The 22898-nt window shown below is 47.1% G+C and overlaps 2 protein-coding genes across 4 annotated transcripts in view; one reads left to right on the top strand and one right to left on the bottom strand.

Annotated features, from left to right (window-relative positions):
• The window catches only part of LOC117584379 (protein spire), a 34334-nt gene extending 13179 nt beyond the window's left edge, over positions 1–21155 (top strand). The window contains exons 3-16 of one of the 3 annotated variants that reach the window (XM_034273226.1): positions 7957–8074; positions 8427–8536; positions 9388–9508; positions 9576–9655; positions 12123–12253; positions 12362–12473; positions 12685–12817; positions 16601–16674; positions 16735–16945; positions 18150–18269; positions 18473–19008; positions 19068–19271; positions 19332–19648; positions 19708–21155. In XM_034273226.1, the coding sequence (XP_034129117.1) occupies positions 7957–8074; positions 8427–8536; positions 9388–9508; positions 9576–9655; positions 12123–12253; positions 12362–12473; positions 12685–12817; positions 16601–16674; positions 16735–16945; positions 18150–18269; positions 18473–19008; positions 19068–19271; positions 19332–19648; positions 19708–19927 (2487 nt within the window). In that variant the 3' untranslated portion in view covers positions 19928–21155. Of the gene's footprint in view, positions 1–7956; positions 8075–8426; positions 8537–9387; positions 9509–9575; positions 9656–12122; positions 12254–12361; positions 12474–12684; positions 12818–15076; positions 15774–16600; positions 16675–16734; positions 16946–18149; positions 18270–18472; positions 19009–19067; positions 19272–19331; positions 19649–19707 lie in introns of those variants that run through there. The other 2 variants (XM_034273227.1, XM_034273228.1) reach the window with 2 other exon arrangements.
• A 108-nt stretch (positions 21156–21263) lies between these two features.
• LOC117584383 (la protein homolog) lies at positions 21264–22760 on the bottom strand. The gene is made up of 2 exons (XM_034273237.1): positions 21688–22760; positions 21264–21624 (listed from the first exon to the last, which is right to left on the bottom strand). Exons 1-2 carry the CDS (start codon positions 22669–22671, stop codon positions 21433–21435), a joined length of 1176 nt encoding a protein of 391 aa, XP_034129128.1. The 5' UTR covers positions 22672–22760; the 3' UTR covers positions 21264–21432.
• Positions 22761–22898: the final 138 nt, after the last annotated feature.

Below are 22898 nucleotides of genomic sequence, written 5' to 3'. Positions count from 1 at the left end.
GGGGGGGGGGGGGGGGGGGGGGGGGGGTTGTGAGTCAATCTGTGATGCGCTTCACCACACTCCACTGCGTATAGGGAAAAACCTTCAAAAGTTCCCCCACTCCATGGCGGATAAGGGCTTGGCTTGGCTCCATTTGTTGCGCTCTTGCATTGCCCATAAATACTCTCCCGTAGCGCGCGTGTGGAGTCGAATTGAACTTAAATTTACAATGCAGGAAAAACCAATAAAGCGTTTGACAGTTGTACCCATGGGTAGGGGGCATTTGTGTAATTGGTTTATGCTTTTCCAGTATCCAGTATTTGCGGGTGTGGCTCCCCCCCCACATATCCGACAGATGTCGAAGGCAAGTCTGAGGTCCGCCAAATAGGATTACTTCTCCCACGCGACGTTCTGTTTGACAGCTTCGCTTTTTGGGCTCTGTAATTTCCTTTAATTGGGTTTAGGGGCAGGGCAAATATAATTTCATTTCGATTGGGTTTTGGCCACAAACTTCCATTAAGATTTCCACTGGCTCAGGCTCAAGGTCGGGAAGCAGTTCCGCTTCAAATTAAGTTTTAAATTCTAAATTCGTTGCTGTGTAATTATGATTTTTATGTCAGAGTTTTATCTGCAGTAAGCAGCCAACAATTTTGATATGAAACCCACCAGCCATTTGGCTGCCAGTGTCTCGTGCTTAGAGTTTTCATATCTTTGAAATAGATAAGTACGAAATGAAGAAGCCGTGGCCTAAATTGTCATAGATATCGAATGGCACTCGCACGCCGCAGCACCAAACAGCGGGAAGGACAGAGTAGCGTTGATTGGGTAATGCTCAGCGAACTTTAAATTTAATTTAAATTGAGCGCAAAATGAGGCAACGTCTGGCTATTGATACACCCTCGTTGAAGTCACAGTCTTTGGGCACTCAGGCAATGCAAACCTCGGCGCAGATCAAGGTTCTGTCTGTCCCAAGCAATTATTTACTGTAAATATTTTCACTGAAATGAAACACTTTGGGCCCTGACTCAGGTTTACTCGGGCGATCTACACAGTTTCCCATTCTGACTAAGACCACGGCAAATAAGCGCCGAAATAAGTCATAGCCTTTTTTTTTAGAGCGTGAACAGCTGGCTCTCTGGCTGGCTTGGCCTACCTGTTCCATTTAGCTGGCCCGCCTGTACTTTTATGGCATCGGCTCGTCCGGGTGGGGGTACCTTATGCTCCAGTAGCAGCAGCAACATCTGAAAAACGCTGCAAGTGGCAACAACTGCTGCTGCTGCTGTCTGGTACAAGTAGCTCCAAAAACAATGGCTCTGGCTCTGACTCCACTCTGGAAGGCGACTTGGTTGAGTGCCTCGCCGTTTGTTTTATGCTTCGTCTGGCTGCCTGGCTGCGGCTCTGGTTCTCTGGCTCTCTGGCTCTGGCCACGCTCTGTGCTATTTTTACGCATTTATAATAAACGGAACTTGGCACAGTGGGACGCACACAACGAGCAAACAAAGCTGGACACGCTCTCAGGGGAAGTCATTGCACGTGGCCCACTGTGCCGCTCGTTCGCTGCTTCGCCTAAGTGACGGCAAAGGCGCAGGCGCATCGCTCTACCATTTCCCATTGTTCTATGGAATCAATCAATTGCTTGGCAGGCACAGCACCAGAACTGCCACGACGCCGACGCTGACGACGACGATGACGATGACAACGCGCACGACGTCAACATAAAAGTGTCGATCAACTAAACGTTGTCTGGTCTGCGGATGAGGATAGAATGGGGAGTGGGAATGAGAATAGGAATGGGAGTGGGAATGGGAATGGGATATGGGGAAGTGCTTGGCTTGCCAAGAGGCAAACTTCATGGCTCGCTGGAGCGGCTGGACTGGAATTGTCTTTGGAGTCGCCAGACACGGCGCAGGAGGGGGCCGGCCTGCACTTGGTGCTGATTCTTCAGAGCAATTGTATTTATGGCCGTCTGTAATTGCATGCACCGCCGTGCCCATGGTGCAGCTCCAGGCTTCAGCTTCAGATTCAACTTCAACTCTAGAAATCGCTGTGTGCGGCGATGACCGAGGCACAACTTTTGGGCACCTAAACAAACATTGGGGAAACATTTGAAATTGAATGCATGTCAATATTTGACACAAGCCACTGCTTGGCCCGCCCCCCCCCCCCCCCCCCCCCCCCCCAGGCACCGTTGGGCAAACAACAGAATTCTGAAAATCAGAATCTATGGAAACGCTCAGCTCAAGTGTGGCCACACTCGAAATTAGAATAAATGCAAACGAAAACTGTGGGAATCGTGGCCCACAATGAAGCCATAATTCTTGCCATCCCATACGACCCCAACCCATCCCATGCCAAGCCATGCCACATGGACATGATAAAGGACTCATTAAAACATCACTTCAATGGGCTGGCCCAGCAGCCTGCAAGCCAACTTCAGTGCAGAGAGACAGACAGGCAGGGAGAGACATGGGAGGAGTGAGAGAGAGGCTCACTCGTGGATACTCACTTGTTCAATTGCTTTGCCACTTCAAGGCCCACAAAGCACTTCTAACGCGAACCAGTCTTTACTATTTCTATTCCTGATACCCTTGCGACTGCATGCAGTTTGGAAGTTTCCATTGAAAGTTGCTTTGAACTAAGCAGATAGGTAAATTCTATTTTTATTTATTATTTATTCACGATTAGATTTCGATTGGTTGATCTACTGATTGACTCAAGTTGGAGCTTAAATATCGTTCATTAATTTTATTTTTTCGGCAGTTCTATGTGTTTCTCCCCCATTCAGGGGTATCCAAGTGTCGATAGCTCCTATTAACATTCTCATTCTATGGAGCTCAAAGCGTACAATATTTTGAGCAAAATGGAAAGAAGACGCAAAACAAGTTGCTGGCTCACTTGGGAGAGTAACAGTTACTTTTCCTATAACTATATATGTATACTGAGTACGTATGTGTGTGTGTGTGTGTGTTTGTGTGCACATAAGTATCTAATTTTTCGGGAACTGCATATACTGCTGCCCGTCATGGGAAACTGCATGGAGCCCAGGCGGCAAACAGCAACTGGTTGCCGCCAGTCACGAGTTGTTCCCGGACCATTCTGTTCTGTGATGGGAGCTGCAGGCTAGAGGCTGGAGCAGACACGGACTTGGCCAATTCATAAGCTCCGACTTACACACTTGCACATTGCTTTTGTGGCATTATTGTAGAGCTGTGGCACAGTTGGCTTGATTCCTCCTCACTTCGATCTTTTGCAGCAGTCATGTGCGGACTGCGCGAGTCTTTCAATTTCTGTTTTGGTCCAAGTCTCTTTGCTCTGTTGTTCTGTTGGTCCGCTGGTGGTAATACGTACGGTACTTGAGCCAATTACCCAATTAAACGCCAGCGTTTTGTGCTATCTCACCGTCCCCATCATCAGGCATTGCCACTCCCCACTCCTCTGATCACCGCCCACCCCACTCCGCACCGTAGATGCCCAAATATTGATATATAGCATTTTGTAGGCTAAGACCCCACCGGCAATGCTATTTTTCTTTTGATTTGAGTCATGTTCTAGAGGCGTGTACAATTAGCGTTTTGTTTCGGGTACCGTTATAATGCTGCTAGGGATTATGTTCCACCTCTCACCTCGCTCTCCTTCTCCTTCTTCTCCTCCTTCTCCTTCTCCTCCTACCCACTACTCCACTCCGAAACTTGTCCATCGATTATTATCGATGCGTCTGTCGGGCTCTGCTTTGACGCTTGCTGAAGCTTGATGGCAGCGCTGCCTGCTGATCTGGTTGTTGCTGTACTCATATCTGGCTGTAGGGCCTGCAGATCGCAATCTCCAATCTCCGATCTCTCTCTCTGTCTCTCTCCTCCTAAGCCGTGCGCCTCTTTGTGTGTGCGCGCTAAGTGCTCTTCGCGTCCATGTGTGAGAGTGCTTGAGAGCGAGAGAGGAGAAGCTTTTCTAGGTGGCCTGATCAGATCTTCAACTTACCGGAACTGCATTAGGAGTTCTGATGGCAGGCACTCCATCGATATTGATCGATGGCCAAGCCGTCGAGGCTGGTTCCCATGGGTCCACCATGAGAAACCAATCGAGGAGAGTTTTCCTGCGTTTAGTAATTTTTATACACCAGTTTGAGCTGATATTGTATTATTAGCAACGTGTTATTACCAACATTGAAAGAAAATAATGTGAAATTATTGATAGTCAGAGCTTAGTTTTGGCTTTTGCTTCTTTGGCAAGCTCGTTGCGAATCGCGAATCGCGAATCGTGTGAAACTACTGCCATGCTCTAGCTATGTACAAGACAGCGTAAAGTACAATTGCAGATCGTATCTATGTAAGTGTATGTATAAGTATATATGTATGTATACGTATATAGAAAATTAACCCAGTTCGCACGTCTGTGCCGAAACAAACAACAATAGTTTGCCGAGGCAAACGAGTCGTCGGTTGACAAAGGCGAAGGCAACAAAAGACAAGAGGGCCCCACCGGGCAGAGCTTCTCTAGGGAGATACATACATAGCAACTGCAATAGGGGAAGGTTAGCTACGGTGGGAGACGCAGAGACTTGCCTGATAATCATGTTGTAGCTAATTGCAGGCGCTCCCGTACCGTACCGGCAAAGATGTGCAAATATTATTTTAAGACAACCGCACTCCTCCCTCACCCTTTGCACATCCAACTCGCTCACACTTGCATGCATATTTATGTGTGTATGTCTGTATGTTTGCATTTATCTATGCTCGTATTCTTGCATTCTCTCCTTCCCATTCACTTTCCCCGCTAGGCAGAAGTTGCTGATGGGGAAGGGAACGGGGGCTGGGGCTGGGGCCGACACCTTGCCTGATAAGATGAGAACATAATTGTGGGATGACATATTGCACAGCACTGCTTCATGCACTGAGCGAAAATGCACTGCTTGCCTGTAAACATATTTTATGCAGAGGTAAAACGAAAAAATATGTATTACATGCATAAGTACATATTTACATAAGTAAACTTGAATGTTTTATGATGCCAAATATGTACTATTCATTTGTAAAATGTAAAAACTAATGCCCCGAATGAGCCGCATCTTTTACTTTCCATTAGAAACTTTTACCACACAATTATTATATTCCGTTTATATTTTCATAATTTCCATTACATTTATTACTATAACCATTTATTTTGTCGCTGTGCACGCCTAAGCCTAAGCACAAGCTTAGATATTCAAACGAGTCTTTTACATATTTCCCTCTCCCTGTGGTCGGGGCTCTCGGCCTGAATTTGGGTCAAACATGCATACTCATTGGCCTCTCCTCCCATCTCCTTTATCGCCTGCCTCTCCCCTTCGCCTTACCCATGCAGAGCGGGCCAACTGTGAAGCTGTGAAGAGCAAAAAGAAACTGGAAAATCTAAAATTGTATAACCTGCTCCGGCATCAGCAGCAGCAGCAGCAGCAGCAGCAGCTGCTGGTTGTTTCCTTCAACCCACTGTCCTGGACCAGGTCTGGTCAGCGGCTGCACTTGGGCATAGGCTCAGCCACAGGCACAGGCACAGAGTGTACTCGTATCTGCGGTCATAAATTTCAGCCACTTTGATCTTGCCACATTCAATGTAAAGTGCTTAATGGGCCCAGCCAGCAGTTGACCAAAACAAACACAAACACAAACAGAAACAGAAATGGTAGAAAAAAACGTTACTCTGAAAACAAGAAGCAAAAAACGAAACCTTTTGTGTGGCATAAAATTGCATTGTAATTTACAAAAATATTTCCAGTTCTCATTGGGAACTGAGTACCCCCCCTGAGTATAGCAGCAGCCCCAAACGTCCGTGTGCTCAGGTCTCCCCAGAGATTTTAATCGTTGTCGCCAGCGTCGCCTTGTCAACGTTCGCAGACTGCCCGAGCCAGCCCCTTCGCCTAGATACCATTTTATGCTGCTTTACATTGGCGTCGCATTTTTTGCGGCTACTGCTGCCAACATTGATCACGACTGGCCAGATAGTCCAGAGGAGCAGCCAGAGCTGGAGCCAAGAGCTACAAGTGTAGGCTGCCACTATGTTTGTCTGTATATATGGCAGAGTGTATTTATACGCGGCATTCTTTCTATGGAAACAATTGCATAAAATGTGAATCCTGATAGCGAGAGAAAACACAGCCACTGCCGTCTGCGACTAGCAAATGGTCAAGTCAAGTGGGCAAACAGTAGGAGACCAGACAGAGAGAGAGAGAGAGAGGGAGAGGTCCGTGCGGTGAGTTTATGATTCCTGCAGATGTCCCATGAGACAATGGACCATCATAATGGATGGCTGTCGGAGTAGGAAATGTGCTTTGGGTTGCCCTTTCTCCTTGAAAGCAAAGCCAAAGACACTCCCCAAAGTGCAAAAGTGCACACAAATATTTGCAGCCACAGCAGACAGTGCCACTTGCCGCGACTGCTCCTGCAAATAGTTTGTAATTTGCACCCCAAAAAAGGCAGCAACGGCCAAAGGAACTGCTCAGGTCAGTCGAAAGGTTAAGCTGCCAAATGGCGACTGGGGGCACCCTTTGTTTCCATGGCTTTGTGGGGCCCAACTTTGGAAATGGAACTTTGGAAACTGTCTTATAATTGCCGCATTGCATGTTGCCAGGGTTTCAACTTTGATATTAGCCAAGTGCCAGCGACTAGTTTGGTGAGAATTGTCGGATTGTCGGATTGGGAACAGGCACACCCTCTACATTCATGTAGAGCCCATAAACCCATACTTTTTGCACTGGTTACGAAGTACGAGTACGAATACTTATATGCAAAGTAGGCAGCAAGAAACGACTTCCATGGCGGCGGCTCCCCTTTGGGCTATTACACTTTGCATTGCCTCAGTCCGGTGCTCTCAACAATGCACATTCCCTGCATCCCTGCATCCCTGCTGCTTGTGTTCCCTTCGCTAATTGCATGGGAAAATTCTCAAGAGTCGATGCGGATGATGGATGGGTTCCTGCACAACATTTCTGGGATACTCTGATTAGAGTTTGCGCTTCGACTCCACTTTTTCCCATGTGCTTGGCCGAAAGTGTATTTCTGCATTCAACGTGCCACTTTTGCACCTGCAACTCTTGCCCATAATTTAGCCATTAATTATGTCCGTCTTCCCATCCACTCAACGCCTGCAAACTGTCACTGCCACTGCCACAGCAGCTGTAATTCTTCAGCAAATGATGTAAGGGCCCACGGAGAGAGGTGACATTTGTTGTCAACCTCTTCAGTGGCTAGAGCTGCAGCCTTAGCCCGTCTGTAGTCTGTAGTCTGCCCAAGGCAAGTGAATCGAATGCACCAGCTGTCACAATGTTTTATCATTTAATTTTCACAATAAACACAAAAGACAACGATCAAAGCGGGAGAGAGGCGGTGGCTGCGGATTCAACGGATGAACGGATGCCTCGCCAGGTGTGTGGGCGTCTCGACCCACGTCTTGCTGTTGGCTGGCTTGGGGTTCACTGTCAGCCAGCAGGCAGCTGCGAATTATTATTTAACGACTTCTTCAGTTTATGTCTTAACACTCTATGTATAACTTTTCTTTCTTTTTCGGCAAGTGTTTTCGCCAACGCCAAAGTGAAAGTGAATCGACAGCGGCTGGTGCCTCGGGCAGGGGCAGCATTTTACAGCTGACACTGCACTTGGGTTTGGGTGTTTGAAGTTGCTGCTGTTCGCCTCTCCCTCTCTCTCTCTCTGCTGTTGTTGCACCTGAACTTTAGCAACTTCAGATCGAGCTCAAAACTTCCCAGCTCTTGGCTAAACAACAACAATTAGTGTTTATTTTTGTTGCTTTTCCTACGAAGCTTCGTCAACTTCAACTCCAATTAGAGTGTCAGTTTAACGAACTGCCTGAACAGCTTGTTTGTCAAGGCGACTAACCAGCAGGCACCCCAGCCCCTTGGACAGACCCTAGCCGGGCCTTAAGCCGTGCTCTCTGTACTATTTATGAGCCATAATTCGATGTGCAACCATTAATATTGTTTTTACTTTGCAGATCATCAGCGAAATGGCGGAAATTGTGTACACCGCTTTGGACTACAATCTGCCGGAGGACGAGGAGTGCCAGATGTCGCAGGAGCTCGAGAATCTGTTCAACTTTATGACAGCGGATGGTGAGTACTTTGAGGACTCAGTTGGAGTTCCAACAGTTCCCGCAGCACGTTGAATATTTCTTAGAGTTCCCACAAAACGGGAGAGCACGCAATGTTCGCATGTAACAAATGAGTGGACTGGGATTGGGGTTTGCTTTGCTTTTTGTTTACTTATCGCTAGTTATTCACACAAGATTCTGTGTGCTTGAGTCACTTTCAAAAGGGGCCTTTCTGCGCTCTTCGATGGGGCAGCCTTCAAGCGAGCTGAAGGTCTCCCCCCTCGCTGATCTCCTGCCATGTGAATCACGCCAAAACGTTGATAAACCAAATCAAGCAACATTTGACCCTTTTGTCGCTGTGGCTTTTATTCCAGAGACTGACGAGGATTGCATTGACGAGGGCATCGACGAGGGCGACAAGCGCTGGGACGACGAGGCGGAGGAGGAGCGCAACGATACCAAAGAACTAGAGCACATAATCGAGGTAAGTCTCCGCTTTTCTGCTTCGATTTGCTATCTGACATTTGAGATCGAATCGTGTCATGATGTGCCAACAAAAAATCCACACACAAATCCATGACTCAGTGCAGTCGGGGGTGCGCCACGGGACGAAGCTGACCTTTTGACTCTGAGGCGCTGAGCTGCTCCATTTGACATATAAATATATGCAGTATATAGATCGATGTATCTATCCGCCGTGTATATGCTCTGTGGGAAAAACTTGTTTGGCTCGCGCGTTACAGTTAGCCGCGAGAGAGACAAATAAAAGTATCTGCGCGCTGCACTCATGTATCTGTGGCTGTATCTGTATCTGTATCGCGGCTAACCGCAGCCAAACAAGCATAGCCCGGTTCTACTTGGATTACAATTTCCAATCGCTTCTCAATTGCAGTGCCGGCCGCAATGTTAAATAACCAAAACTAACCATAAAGACAGGCGATTTCGTAATCACAAGGAAACCAGCGAGCAGGCTAGAATCTGAAATCGAACCTGAATTTCACAGACAAATGCCTCGCTGGAATGTTTCTGCTGCCCCTTCCGGGGGAGCAAGTGCATCCCAGCTGGGGACTGGGTACTGGGGACTGGGGATTGTGGCATTGGGGCGTGTGATAAACCTCACACCGTTGCTGACTCGCTCCGAGCTCTAATGAGCCACTTTATACTTCGAATTGACACATTGCTGTCAGGCAAGAGTGAGCAGAAGTTCTGCCAGCTAACCGTGCAGCTAACACACAAATGCAAAGTGGAAAAGTAGCTGCAGCTTAGTTTAAATTTAAATAAATATTATTGCACTTTTTGTTGTTCACATATTTAATCGCTTCTCTCTCTTAACAGGCCTGCAGAAATCACTTGCAGAAACCCGCTCTAGCAGACAATCACTACAAGGCCGTGTGCCGAGCCCTGGTCACGGAGACAATTGAGCTTCGCGTGTTCCTGCAGCAAGTCCTCAACAATGGTGAGTCTTTTGGCTTGGGTGTAAATGAGATGAATCACTCGATAATCATGCTGCTGCCACACCACAGGTGCCGAGAAGCTGATCAAAGCCTCAGAATCTTCACCTACCACGCAGAAAGAACTGGCGAAGCTGGGCTTCAACGACTGGGTAAGATTCGCCCTCCAATTCCCCCGTCCAGACTGTTATGCCGTCGAACAGGCGCACCTCTTCGCACAGAGCATGGCCAAGCCATCATCATAATCATTATCACAGAGAGACTCAGAGACTGGGAGCTCACGCGTCATGTCCGTCCGCACATGTGAGCCATTTTTTTGGCTGTGGGTTTTCCTCTATGGCTGAGCGGAAAAAGTGAACTATTTCATGCTTAGGTATTGCCAAATGAATTCACTTTTAATTTCAATAATTGGCCCCGCGGCAACCGACGACTGCTGCTGGCCACTCGACCATCATCCTAATGAGTTCACCGCCATCTACTCCAACCATTGTGCGGCGTTATACTGGGGCCACACATTAGTTGATCAATTTGTATTCGGTCTGACCTTTGGCGAATGTGTCGAGGCCGTCACAGGAATTTTGCCATCATCGTTGGACCTCCGGAACCCATTGAGACCCACACGCAAATTGGCCAGACACGCAAAGGCGCAAAGCCGATGGCAAACGCAGAGCTTCGCGAAAACATATACTAGAGTGGCTTTGCTTTACCGTTCGAGGTGTGTGTTTGGGTTTGGTTTTATCTGATTGAATCAGACAGCTGCCCAGTCCAGTAGAATCGCTCGCAAAGTTCTCCGTTTTCTTAATTAGTTTTCTTCGCGACAAACTTGTTCAAACGAAAGGTAATGCCGGTGCTAATTGGTTTATTCTGCCTTTGAATATTTGTTTTTTTTAACAAAGTCTTGGAGCTGTTCGGCTTATATGAACTGCTAATCATATTAGACTCAATTAATTCTTTTATTTTGCGTAATCAATACTAAAAGATTGACTCTGAAAACCTGCTCCAACACGTTTATGGATGTAGTTGCAGGGCTTCGCTTTTGACACATTCTAACCACAAATGAACCCCCAAGTGTTTCGGACTTTCCGGGGACTTTCTGCCCCTCCTGTAGCCACGCCTTTTCTTGAGTAATTTCTCCGCCCTGGGCCCGAGTCTTGGCTCACGTCATTCGCAATGCTTGCATGTTTGATAGCACAGAGAGAAAACCGCAAAAAGCAAGCAAACAAATCAGAAACTTTGCGTGCAAGCCAAACAAACGACAAATCATAGGAGCATGTAATAGTCCATTCCACAGGACCGTGTATAAGAGTTTAGCCAGATACGAGGCCGTCTTCACCCCACAATCGTAATTAAATAAATAGACCATAAATATTTGTGCCAGTTGAAAGCCTTTGCCAATTGCCAATTAATTGGCCAGACCCCATCATCGTCGGACTGGAACCACATTCTGCACTCTAGAGTGTGTGTTTGTTGTAATTTCAGGCAATTGTTGGCTTGATTAAAAGCGCTCTTATCACTTCCCCCTAGCTGTTCGATAAGAGTCTGCTCTGAGCCTGGCCATTCTGTTGTTTTTTGTTTTGTTTTGTTTTGCTACTGCTGCTGGCAGACCAACCCAAGAAGTGTGTCTCTAGTCAGCGTTTTATCTGTTTTTCCCAGAATCTCACAGCCTTCAGAATGTCATAAACCAAAGCAAAGTTTGCACAAAGAGTTTTGCTTTATTTTTTAGAGAGAAATTTACATTTATTTTTGGTTTGCGATTCTGCATGCTGGGTTTTTGCTGTTGCTGTTTCTGTTTGCCAGCACGTGGGGCATTTTTCTGTGAACTCTCATAGAGTGTTGCACGTCTGCTGTTGTCTGTGTGTTGCGGTTTGCTGCCTGATATGCTAATCAAAAGGGTTGTACACTCCACGCACAACTACAGACAGCTCTACCGGAAGCTGCTGCCACAATGGTCGAAGCATTGAAGCGTGGCTTGGCATCTTTAGCTTCTTGTTTTTTGCAGATATTTGTGGGTGTTTTGCATAGTTAATGAGCTGTCTCGAAAATGCACTTGCCACCAATTGAGTGTTGGCAGGAACAGGAAAAGCGAATGCTGCAGCGAAAAGTGAAAAGTGAAAACGCGCCAAAAAAACGCCAAAACGCTGTTACATATAGGCAGGCATATAGGATGCCATGCCCCGTGCCTCTTCTAGCCTCTCCCATTGTGTGCTAAATAGTTGGGAGCTGAAGTTGCAGTCTTCCTGCAACACACATTACTCATATGTACGCACCGTTAGCTTGTCATGTGGCAAGTGGCAAGTGGCAAGCTGGCATGTCTGGCATGCCTGGCATTAATCAGCAACCAATGCAACGGCCGCCTCAATTATTATTAGCTAATTAAATGAAAAAATATTCATAACGGCAGGGGCTGCTGTCCATCTCCCTCTTCATTCAACTCTCTGCCGATTTATGCTCTGATTTGTGTTTACCCTTCGGCCTCCATGCACGAACTGAAGGTGTGGATTGCTCTGCAAGTAGGTGGATAAGGTCGAGGCCTAGCATGTCCCTAGTTGAGTTGCATGTTCTATATCCTCTGTTCCCCTATCCGAACCAGCTCTGAGACACACTTTCCCCATTTTGCAGGCACGCTTCTGGGTGCAGGTGATCGACGAGCTGCGCCGCGGCGTACGCCTCAAGAAGAGCAACTTCGAGCGCACGCCCATCGAGTACGAGCTGACGCCCTACGAGATACTCATGGGCGATATTCGAGCCAAGTAAGTACCATAGAGAGAGGGGAGAAAACAGAGATATTCCCACGCAAAGCACAGGCACAGCCACAGGCACAAGCACAGGCCAATCAACGAGCAAATTTCTCTTTACAGAAAGTATCAGTTGCGCAAGGTGATGGTCAATGGAGATATACCGCCGCGTGTCAAGAAAGATGCCCATGCCATGATCTTGGAGTTCATCAGGTCACGGCCGCCATTGAAGAAGGTGTGTAGTGCCCCCAAATCAACAACCACAACCAATTCCCAAACTCCCAAAAGCAGAACCGATCCCGATCCAAAGTCAAGCTCCCCAATGGCCGCTTGCCGTGTTTAAATTTTGTGGCTTCCAAATAAAAATTCACTGTTCCAATTCCACATTTCAACTAATTCTTGGTCGCTCTATTTTTTGTTGTTCTTTGTTTCCCTTTCCCAATCAGGCATCCGAGCGGCAGCTGGGCCCGCCCCGGAAGTGCACGCCCTCGCCCAGAGAACAGCTCATGGAGTCCATACGGCAGGGCAAGGAGCTGAAGCAGATCACACCACCAGAGGCACCTCCTTTGAGGCAGAGAAGTAAGTTTAAAGAAATGGTTTGATTATGTGTGTAACATTTGGAGCTTTAGGGAAAGTTCTACGAGAGAGATAGCCTCGATTGCAAAGGGTTGCAGTGTTAGTAGAAAGTTCAAATAAAAACCATAATTAAGTAGGCCAAGGAGCAAGGGATGTTGCAGTAACTGAAGCAAATAACAACATCTTGGCAATATCTAGGATTTATCAGCTTAAACATTAGACGAGTGCGGCGGTTTCTGGGCTTGGTTGCATCCCCGCTCATATCTATGTAAATATGTACGTATTTATGTATTCATGTACATATTATGTACATACATGCATTCAACAGCTTTGTCGGACATCGAACGTTGGTCATAAACTCACTACAAAGGGCGTCACTAAATTGTCTGTCAATAGATTTCCCGGCACAAGCAGACTCAGTGTGCTTTTCCACAGTGAGTGCCAAAAATAGATGCCGCCTCTTTTCTTTGGTGGGTGTCTGTCTTCGCAGCCATCCTCTCCATGGATTGTCATTGCCGATTTCCAATTTTAAACGCCAGCCGCCCATAAATTGTTGTCACACGCATGTGCTTACACAGACAGATGTCTCCGCTCGAAAGACACACAGTCCAAAAGAGAGAATGAGCGAAGTGGAGACAGAGAGAGAGAGAGAGAGAGAGATGGGAAAACTTTTCACTGCACTTGTCGTCCGGGGAGCTCCATTGTCCGTCGCTCTGTCTGTCGTCCCAATCTGTCTCTTTCTTGCTGTTTCTCCACCGCGCAGAGCGCATGCCAGCATAGATCAAAAACGGCCACTTTTTCCAATACCCAATCCCCAATCCCCAATCCAAAATCCACAATCCGCTCTGCTGAAGGAAGCGTGCAAAACTGTGACACACAAAGATAGCGACGACAACGACCAAAGCCAGGCTCACGACAACCTCCACCTTAGACAGTGTTTTTATGTATGTACATACATATCTATGTACATATGTATGTTTGTCATTTCGTTTGTGGTTGTTGCTTGTTGCTTTTCTTTTGAGACTCCCGTCTCTGGAGCTGGGAATCTTGTTTGTCTCCGAGATATGTTTGCAGCTGCCGACCGAAAAATATGGTTTGACTGTCGGAAAACCTATTCAATTGGTCAACAACGTGCATATGCCCATTAATGAATGATTCCGATCAAGATCTATCATTTCCTTAAAGCAAACACTGCCCAACGATATTCATACATAGTTCTGAATTCAAATAATCATCACAATCTTTTTCTAAACAATTTCTTCTCGATTCTACAGTTCTTTGAAATAAGATTCAGTAACAGTCCGTTCGTTTCCGTCCATCAGCCTTAAGCTACATTTATTTTACATAACATTACATGCAACTTACAGCTACGAATAATTTACATGGTTAAGAGAGCTCAAAAGTGTGCACTACTTTTAGGCGTTAGCAGTGTCTACGTCTACAATTGATGTAGAAAGTATATGACAACAAATGCTTTAAGCTATAAGCTGCAAGCAGCTGTATTCAATATTTCATGACAGTATCTCAGTTTTTGGAAGCATAAAAAGTGCATAATACTTATGAATGCCTGCTAAGACATATTGAATACAAAGTCAACTTTTTGCTTTTCCATTTTTAGTTGAATGTGAATTCCCAACCAAAGATGAATGCTTGCACACTTTATCAATATTGCGGCAACTTTGTTTTTAATACCCCAGAGACCGACCCCCTTTGCTTATTCATAAACGGTGCTGTCCCTGCCAACGCGTTCTACCTGTACGTCATCACACGAACCACCCACCCAAGCAGTGACGTAAAAGCCCCCCCCCCCCCCACAAAAACAAAACAAAACGCTGAGTGTGCCAAAACAACAGTACGCTCTCTGGCTTAAGCTCTCATTAAACCCACTCTCTCAAGCTCTCCCTCTCTCTCTCTGCGCATGCGCGCTGAGTATGTTGTTCCCTACCCAATACAGTTATACCATGCGCTCATGCGAATATTTGTATAGCTGAAAATGTATTGGTACAGATATGCATAAATATAGTAGATACATATTTAGATATATTTATAATTTTGCATAAGATTAGGACTAAACTTTGAAGTGTTATTCCCTCCACACATTGAACGCAAAAAGCATGCAAGCAATTTAGGCCACCGAAGAGCGGAGTGGACGCACCTTTTATGGATGTGCCCACTCGCACTGCAAACTGTAACTGTAACTGGTTTGGTGTTCGGGGGTTCCGTGTTTTGTTGCTTTGTGGCTTGGCGGTTGCGCTTCATTCGTTCGGTTTTGTTGCTGCTGGTTGGAGGATTGGCGTCCATTGATTATGTTGAGAGCGGTGGGAGCGTGGCGCGGTTGGGGAAAAGTGACAAAAACTGGATGATTAATATAACCGAAAAAGGCTCGCAGAAAGGCAAGGCCTAGTGGAAAGTTATAGTGGAAAATCGGCCATCAGTCTGGCAGTCTTGAGGAAAGGGCACGGACCCAGCCCTCGGCGAAGCTCTGTGGGGTTGGTTCCCATTTGTTGTACTCCCCGGATCGATAGCCTGAATGCAACCGTGTGTGGCACACAAAGAGAGAGAAAAGTGAAAAGGCAACAAGAGTGAGCCAAAGTGATTCGAGAAGTGCCGTGGAAGTGGAGCACCCAAGCACTCAGCACCATCCACCAGTGGGACATGTGGAGACTGTAATCTTGTGACCGCTTCGAAATGGACTCAAAGCCTGGGATGCCCAGTGCCAAGCGCTCCACGGCCGCATCGGTGTTCAAGAGCCACCACGTTGTGCGCGACGTGGATGTGGTGGACGTGGGCAGTGATGCTTCCCTCTACTGCGGCTCCGATGGGGACAGCAATCTCTGCCACTCGGAGCACAAGCCACAGCCAACGCCTCGTGCCGCGCCGCGTGCAACAGCCTCGTCGACAGCAGCAGTGCCCAATCCGCCGACACCCAAGCCACGGCAGGCCGTCAAGTCATCAAAAGGTAACCCGAAAAACGTTTCCATGCCCCAATATTGCTTTGGGCAACGAAAAATGCTTTGCTCTGCTTTGACCTGGTTTCAATTTCAGCCTCGTCTATGTTTTTTTTTTTAAGTGTGTGAGGGAGGGGGTCGCATGCACCCGAGGCATCGTATGTGTTCAAGGAGTAAATCTGTAGCGCCAGCAGTGGCTGCGGTAATTGCACTCCGACTCTGTGCTCCAGTCATTAAGGCCATGAAGCAATCCGTAATCCACTCTCCACCATCGTTGTGCAGAACTTTGGATACCCTTTGTTAGGAAATGGCAGGGGAAAATGTGTGGCTGAAACTGCATTCGCTTGTACCTGGTTGTGTGTGACGTTTGTTTCCTTTTCCTGTGTGTAGCCGCGGGTCAAAGGCCAGTCACGTAGCGGCTATAATGGGGCCAGTCATAAAGTGTATCTTCGACAAGTTGTAGAGTGACGCTCCAAGAAGTTCCCAGGCAAGCAGCGGCTCTTCGTAGTGATTTCATAAGTAGAACCATTAAGTGCGCCGGGTCTTAACGGTTTCTGGTGGCCGAATGGCCGCTGAAAAGTGCGAGGCGGCGTGTTGACAACTTCCACTCAGCCAACCATCCGGGCAGGTCTCCTCTAATGGCGCAATGAGTGGACAGAAAGGGCAGACATGAGCAGAGCCGGTTTCTGCAGACTGCTACCCAGAGAGATGGCATTACTCCAAGCTATGCATTAGATAATCCCATCACGCGCAGCTTTTCCCATGGCTGCTGCGGACTGCATTCACTTTCGCTTTGGAACCAGAAGACTCATTGTTTCTTTCAATCTTCAATTTGCAGTGCTTCCAAGTGCGAATTCCACGCTGTCGCGTTCCAGGCAGCGGCTCATTAAAGTGGATTTCTCACAGCTGCAGGTGAGTCTCCCCCCAGGGCTGATCCTCTGTTCGTTTTGCTAATCAAAATGTATCTTCTAGGACGATGAGCTCTTCTTTGATGAGTCCAGCATGAGCAGCACGCACTCCACAGCGGCCACACACCAGCATCACCAGCACCCCCATCTAGCCGAGCTGCACCGCTGCTCTCAGCCCAAGATGCCCCCTTATCCATTTGGTGGCTACATGGTGCCCAGCCAAGCGCGGCAAGATTGCCAGGCAACAGCGTCGCTGATGCGCCCCAGACGCACAAGTGAGTATCCAATTCGAATCGTTGTGCAATCAATGTAATCTATAATCTGTATAAAATATATATACGGGCACTTTGGGCACTTAACACCAAGTATTGGCAGAGGCAACTTAGATGTATGTCTGTACATGTTTGAAATTCAGTCACTTCTCGGACCGACTTGAGTGTGGAATTTATTTCTGGGTTGTCCGATTATATGCATAAAATGTCTGAAGGATTCTCTTCCAAGGTACAATTATGGGTCTTTCAAAAACTACTAATGCAGGGATGTATTTCACACAATCGAAAGCTACTCCAGGGCTGCTTTCAAAACTTTACTCTTTTCCGCTTTTAAAGAAACTTTTACAACAGTTGAATGGGTTTAATTTCCTCTTCAGTTGGTGCTGGTCCACTCTGATAGCCAAAGTCTGGCTTTAGTCTTTAGCTATCACAAAGTGCGTAACACAACTATAAGGCCAACTTACAGTTCCGACACGCACTGCGCACTCTGTATTTTGTGTAAAATGGTTTAAGTTATTCTTATAATTTTAATTTATTTTATTTTTATTTCTTACATTTTTCCTTTCCTTCCCAACACAACAAACCTAATTTTGCAAAGGTATTTGATCGTTTTACTGTGACCACAACACACACTGCTAACTACTTTCGACTAACTATTATTTTTTGTATGGTTTTTGCGAGGCAACAAGGCAACAGCAAACCAGCAAGTGTTGTACGAGTATTATAATTATTTACCCGCTCCCAAATCGCACTAAGAACAAAACGCAAACTTAGATTCTAAAAAGAAAAGCTAAAGGAGGAAACCCCCAAAGGGTTTTGGTGTGGGCAGATAACAAAATGGAGTTGGTTCAGCTTTAAGCCTTAAGGAGCAGCGCACACACACAAAACACACACAAAACACACACAAACGAAAATCTCGAAATATTTTGTAAAATTCAAAAAGCAAAGAAAAATGTATAAAAATAAAAGAGAATCTACTGCAAGCTGCTCCCATAGCATTATTAATATTAAATATTACAATTATTATTATTATTTTCTGCACTCGAGTAGATCTTTCTCTTGCACTAATCCATTTTTGGTTGCTGTGCCCGTGCTTCCTGTTGGTAAACGAGTAATTGTATGAGAAATAATTTAACTTCAATTCTGCTACACAAAACGCTTAAAACAAACCCAACAAAATATACAAAAATTAACGCTGCCACAATAATTCCTGGCGCTGCAGTGGAAGCACAACCACCCAAGCAAGCACAACCACAGCCAGCCCCGCCCGCAGAGCCATCCTTTACGGAGGACGAGTACCAGAGGTTCTTCGACAATGCCCTGGAATGTAAATATCTTAAAAAGCTAAACTAAAATCTCACACGCTTGCTCTCCATTCGATGCATCACGGTGCCCATCATTAAGCTCATTCAGCCTCTTATTTTACATACTCGTACACCCAATGCCACATTCATTCCACAATGTACATTCATATAAAAACAGTATCGACCCCCGTCTAACGCTTTCTTCTGCACTTTCTGTACTCCACAGCCTACGATCTGGCCACTCAGTGCGAGTCGAGACGCGCCTCGCTGCGCCGCCACACTATTGTGGGCTGCCAGAGCAACCTGGAGGAGACGCACTCGATGCCATCCACGCGTCCCGAGTCGCGGCAGTCGGATGACGCAGGCAGTCAGCAGTCGGCAGGAGCCAGCAGTGAGGCACACAGGAAGAGCCCCCTGACAGCGGGCGAGCACGCGCAGACGACGGAGCTGCCGCCCAGGCTGGACGAGGCTCATTCAACATCCTCGCTTGGGCCATGGAACAAGTCCTTTATGGATAAACAGACCTGGATGGAACGGGGGGACGATCGGCTGTCCGTCACGCTGGCGGAGATCGTTCACATACGTTCTGTCATGACCAAGGCCGAGCTGGAGGGCCTGCCCATGGACGTGCGCGTCAAGGAGGATGTTGAAAAGCGTCGCGTCTGCTTCCTGTGCCTGCGCACACGCTTCTCCTTCTTCGGCCCCTGGGGCATACAGTGCAAGCTCTGCCAGCGCACTGTCTGCGCCAAGTGCTACACCAAGGTGGGTCTCTAAAGCATAGAGCTAGAGGACTGACTAATCATTTATTTGCTCTCTTGCAGATGCGCATTCCCTCAGAGCACTTCAGGAACGTTCCCCTTGTGCTGATCTCACCATCGCTGCTGTCCAGTCCGGCCAGCTCGAGCACACCCTCACCCTCTCACCACGCCCACCAGGCGCACTCCTCGTCGACAGGGAACATTATGGACGATCAGTTCCCCAAGTCACTGATTGAGCGTCTCCTGCGCTCCGAGTCAGATAGAAAGGTACGCAGACAGCTTGGCTTTTCCTCGACAGTTTACTCACTTGAGCTCCCCTTTTTGCAGACTCGCAGCACTGTGGGCAGTGCGCCATCCTCACCCAAGCACCAAAGATCAAACATGAGCACTCCTGGCATCAGCGTGGGGCCCGGAGCAGGCGCATCCGCCTCCGCCGCCCCTGGCCATGCCGTGGAGGCACTGCACGACCAGGCGTCCATGTCCGCCTCCTACTCGTCAGCCATGCGACCCTCGGGAGTGATGCAGCACCACCAGAAGCATCACTACAACAACGCCATGTCGCGTAGCATGGAGGGACCCCGGAGTCTGCCCGTGCACAGCCCAGCATATCGACCGCTGTCCAACAGCAGCACACTCGAGAGGAAGTAAGTGTAGCCTGTAGCCTCTGCAACAAACTTGATAACTAATTCTGGAACCATTATAGATCCCGCTTCTCGCGGGGCTTCGCCTTGTTCTCCTCGGGCAGCCATTTGGCCCAGACCCAGGAGCAGAAGGAGAACCTGCGCGGCGAGCAGGTGCCCGTCTGCAATGACTGTCAAGGGCTCGTCAACGAGATCACCAGTTCTGTGAAGCAAAAGCGCAGCTCTGCGAGGAACCGCACCATACAGAATCTCACCCTAGATCTAACGCCAGTGTGGAAATAAGCACAGATCAAACCCTCAGCCCTACAGTGCGTTTCAAGACTACAGGACACTGACTCCAGGAATCTATCCATTTCGAAATGGTTTCTGATAACCTACCCTAAAAATCAATTGCTAAATTTCTTCGATGACGGACTACGGACCTTATTTGATTGCTGACTCTATACCAGAACTGTCTGAAGTCGAACCATTTTCAATATGCTCGCAATTAACAGAGCTAATTAGGTTTTTTTATGGGACTGAAACGCACTAAACATACGGAAGATACATACATACGAGCATGGATTATGGATTATGTATTAAATGGACTGTTTGTTGTACACACATTAAGAAGGTAGAGCCTCGAGGAGACTCCCTTCCCTCCCCTTGTATGTAAATCGTGTTAGTTTAGTGAATAAGCAAAAGGAGAGAACGAAACATTCCTGGCTGAAGCTTTGTACATTTTCTGCCGGCTACAGAGAGATGATCCGCTTGAGCGCACCCCACCACATACGAAACGAGTATATAAATAATAATAATTAACTAAATAATACACACACTACATATATTATCGCAGTACAATGCCGTTGTTTGTAAATGTTTAATTTATACGTAAATGTTGATTAAGTATATACTCATAGATCCTGTAAGAAGTACGATCCGTATGTAATCCGCAATATCCGCAATCTCCCGGCTTGTGCTCTCGATTTATCAAATGATTCCCCAGTTCGATATTGTTAAATGAATGTTGTGAAAGAAAGTGTTTGTGCTTGCGCAGATCGAATTATTGTTTACTTGTGATCTGAGTTCTCGTTGTCGTCCCTCCCCCACCCAGTCTGAGTTCCACCCACACAACGTCAATGTATATCGCAGGCTAACTCCTTAGTTGATAGCCTAATTTAATTTTAGTCTCTTTGTTGCAATGCAACCCATACTATTTAGTTCCATTGATCGCATAGTTTTAATTTCCGCCTAGCATCTAAGCGACGCGACCGTTCCATATTGTACAAGCTGCGATGCAAAGCAAACCCCTAACGAAATCACCTATCGGTAACCCTATCGTATATTGAAGTTTGATCAGTTTTTGTTTTCATTTTGAATCGCATTTAAACGTATTTGTAATTTACACTTTTAATGCTTTTAAGTTGAATTATTTTTTCCTTTGATTTATAACAAAAACACCAACACAAAGAGAACGAAAATACACTAAACCGCAATGAAACAATTAAATAAAAACTAATTAAAAATACAACCGGCTCGGGGGACTCACTTTCTTTCTTTTTATTTGTGGCTTTCTTTTAAGGAAAATTATGAAATCGTAGTTCTTGTAAGTAAAATAAATTAAGAGTTCATCTTGTAATAATGTTATCAAAGCAAACTCTTCAGAGATACTTTCTGTATTATTATCCTACGGATTATCTTCGGAAACTACAGAAAAAACGTACAGCGTACCAGACGTACACTTAAGAGCTTAAAGCTAAGTCAACTAGATCTACGGAGTAACACGTTTGCAAGGTCTAGCAGGTGGCCTACTCTGCACGCGACTTCTTGCCCTGTCGGTTGTCGTTGCCGCCGTGGCGCTTGCGGCCGAAGCGCTTGTTCTTGTTCCGGCTGAAGTCGCGGCGCTTCTTCATAAACTCCACGGCCTTGTCCAGGAACGTCTTTTCCTCGTCCTCAGTGGCCTTGCGGAGTGTCAGTGTGACTTCCTCGTTAAACTTCAACTAGAACAGAAGCTGGACGTTAGCGAGAATCTTTCAATGGAAATATCAAAACCTCTTTCTTACCTTGCCCTCCTCCACCTTGGAAATGTATTTATCAGCCGCGTCGGCTTCGGTGAGCCTGACCGAACCCTTGGTGTCGCCCTTGTTGAACTCGATGTAGGCGATATCGAAATCCTTAACTTTTTCAAAGGCCTCGCGGATCTCCTCGCGGGACACCGTCTCCGGAGCACCCTCAAAGACCACAATCGCGTTCTTGGGCAGCTCAATGGCGGGCTCCGCCTTGGCCTCCTTCTTCTTCTGTTTCTTTTCGCTCTTCTGTTGATATTCCTCCTGCTTCTCCTTGAGGTAGTCGATCTGCCACTTGCGGAGAAGCTCGCGCTCCTTGTAGAGCACTTTGTTGTCCTTCTCCAGGAATGCCTTGGCCTGGTCCTTGGTCTCGAAGGTGAGGAAAATGCTGCCCTTGAACTTGTACGACTTTGTGGGCTTGTCGTAGTGCTTACGCATGGTGATGTTGACCACCTTCTCGTACGATGCGAAGAAGTCGAGCAGCTCGCTCATCTGCGAGTCCAGGGGGAAGCCCTTGGCGTAGGCTGTACGCTCCTGGATCTCCTTGCGGCGCTCCTCGTTGTGCTCTGGGATGGGTCGCTCGGGGTGGCGACGCAGCTCCTTCTTGTCCTCGCTGATCTGTACCAGGCCCTCGTCGGACTTGTTCAGGGCTCCGATGATCTCATCGAAGTCGGTGGAGAGTGTTGCCAGGCGCTTGAATGTGACCAGCACTGTGAGCGGCACCCACCCATCCTCGTTCTTCGATATCTGCTCGCGCAGGAACTTGTCGCGGTTCAGATTGGCGTCCCCGAAGTAATACTCTACTTGCCGGATAATGGCGCGTTCTTGTTTGGAGTAGTCTCCGTCGGCCGCCGAAGCCGGCTCCTCCTTGGAAGTGCCGTTCTTGGCTTCTGGCTCCTCGGCTGCGACTTCCTCTGCTTTGGTTTCCTCCACAACCTGCTCCTTAACCTCGGGGACGGTAGTTTCTGCAACGTCGGCCATTATAAATGTGAATATTTGTCGGGCAAATAAAATTAAACGTGCGTACGGAAAACACGTGTGTTAAGGGTGAGGAACAGTGTGACCACTGTGACCACGAAATTATCGATAAAATATACCGTCAGGGCCTCGAAAATATACCGAAATATACTTTTTCATTTTCAAAATGACAAAACATATTTATTGAAATAAAAACGAGTACCACGAGTACCTGATCAATGCGCAACCTA

The sequence above is a fragment of the Drosophila guanche genome, unplaced genomic scaffold (assembly GCF_900245975.1).
Source record: "Drosophila guanche unplaced genomic scaffold, DGUA_6, whole genome shotgun sequence".
NCBI classification, from domain to species: Eukaryota; Metazoa; Arthropoda; class Insecta; order Diptera; family Drosophilidae; genus Drosophila; species Drosophila guanche.
The sequence above is the reverse complement of the archived record's forward strand: the minus strand, read 5'-3'. Positions and strand labels throughout refer to the sequence as shown.

What these genes read in the sequence shown, in the direction of transcription:
- LOC117584383 (XM_034273237.1), bottom strand. Translation starts at nt 22,671, where the DNA reads ATGGCCGACGTTGCAGAAACTACCGTCCCCGAGGTTAAGGAGCAGGTT. An exon ending in CCAAGGTGGAGGAGGGCAAG is followed by an intron (nt 21,625 to 21,687) that starts GTAAGAAAGAGG and finishes CTTCTGTTCTAG; the next exon opens with TTGAAGTTTAACGAGGAAGT.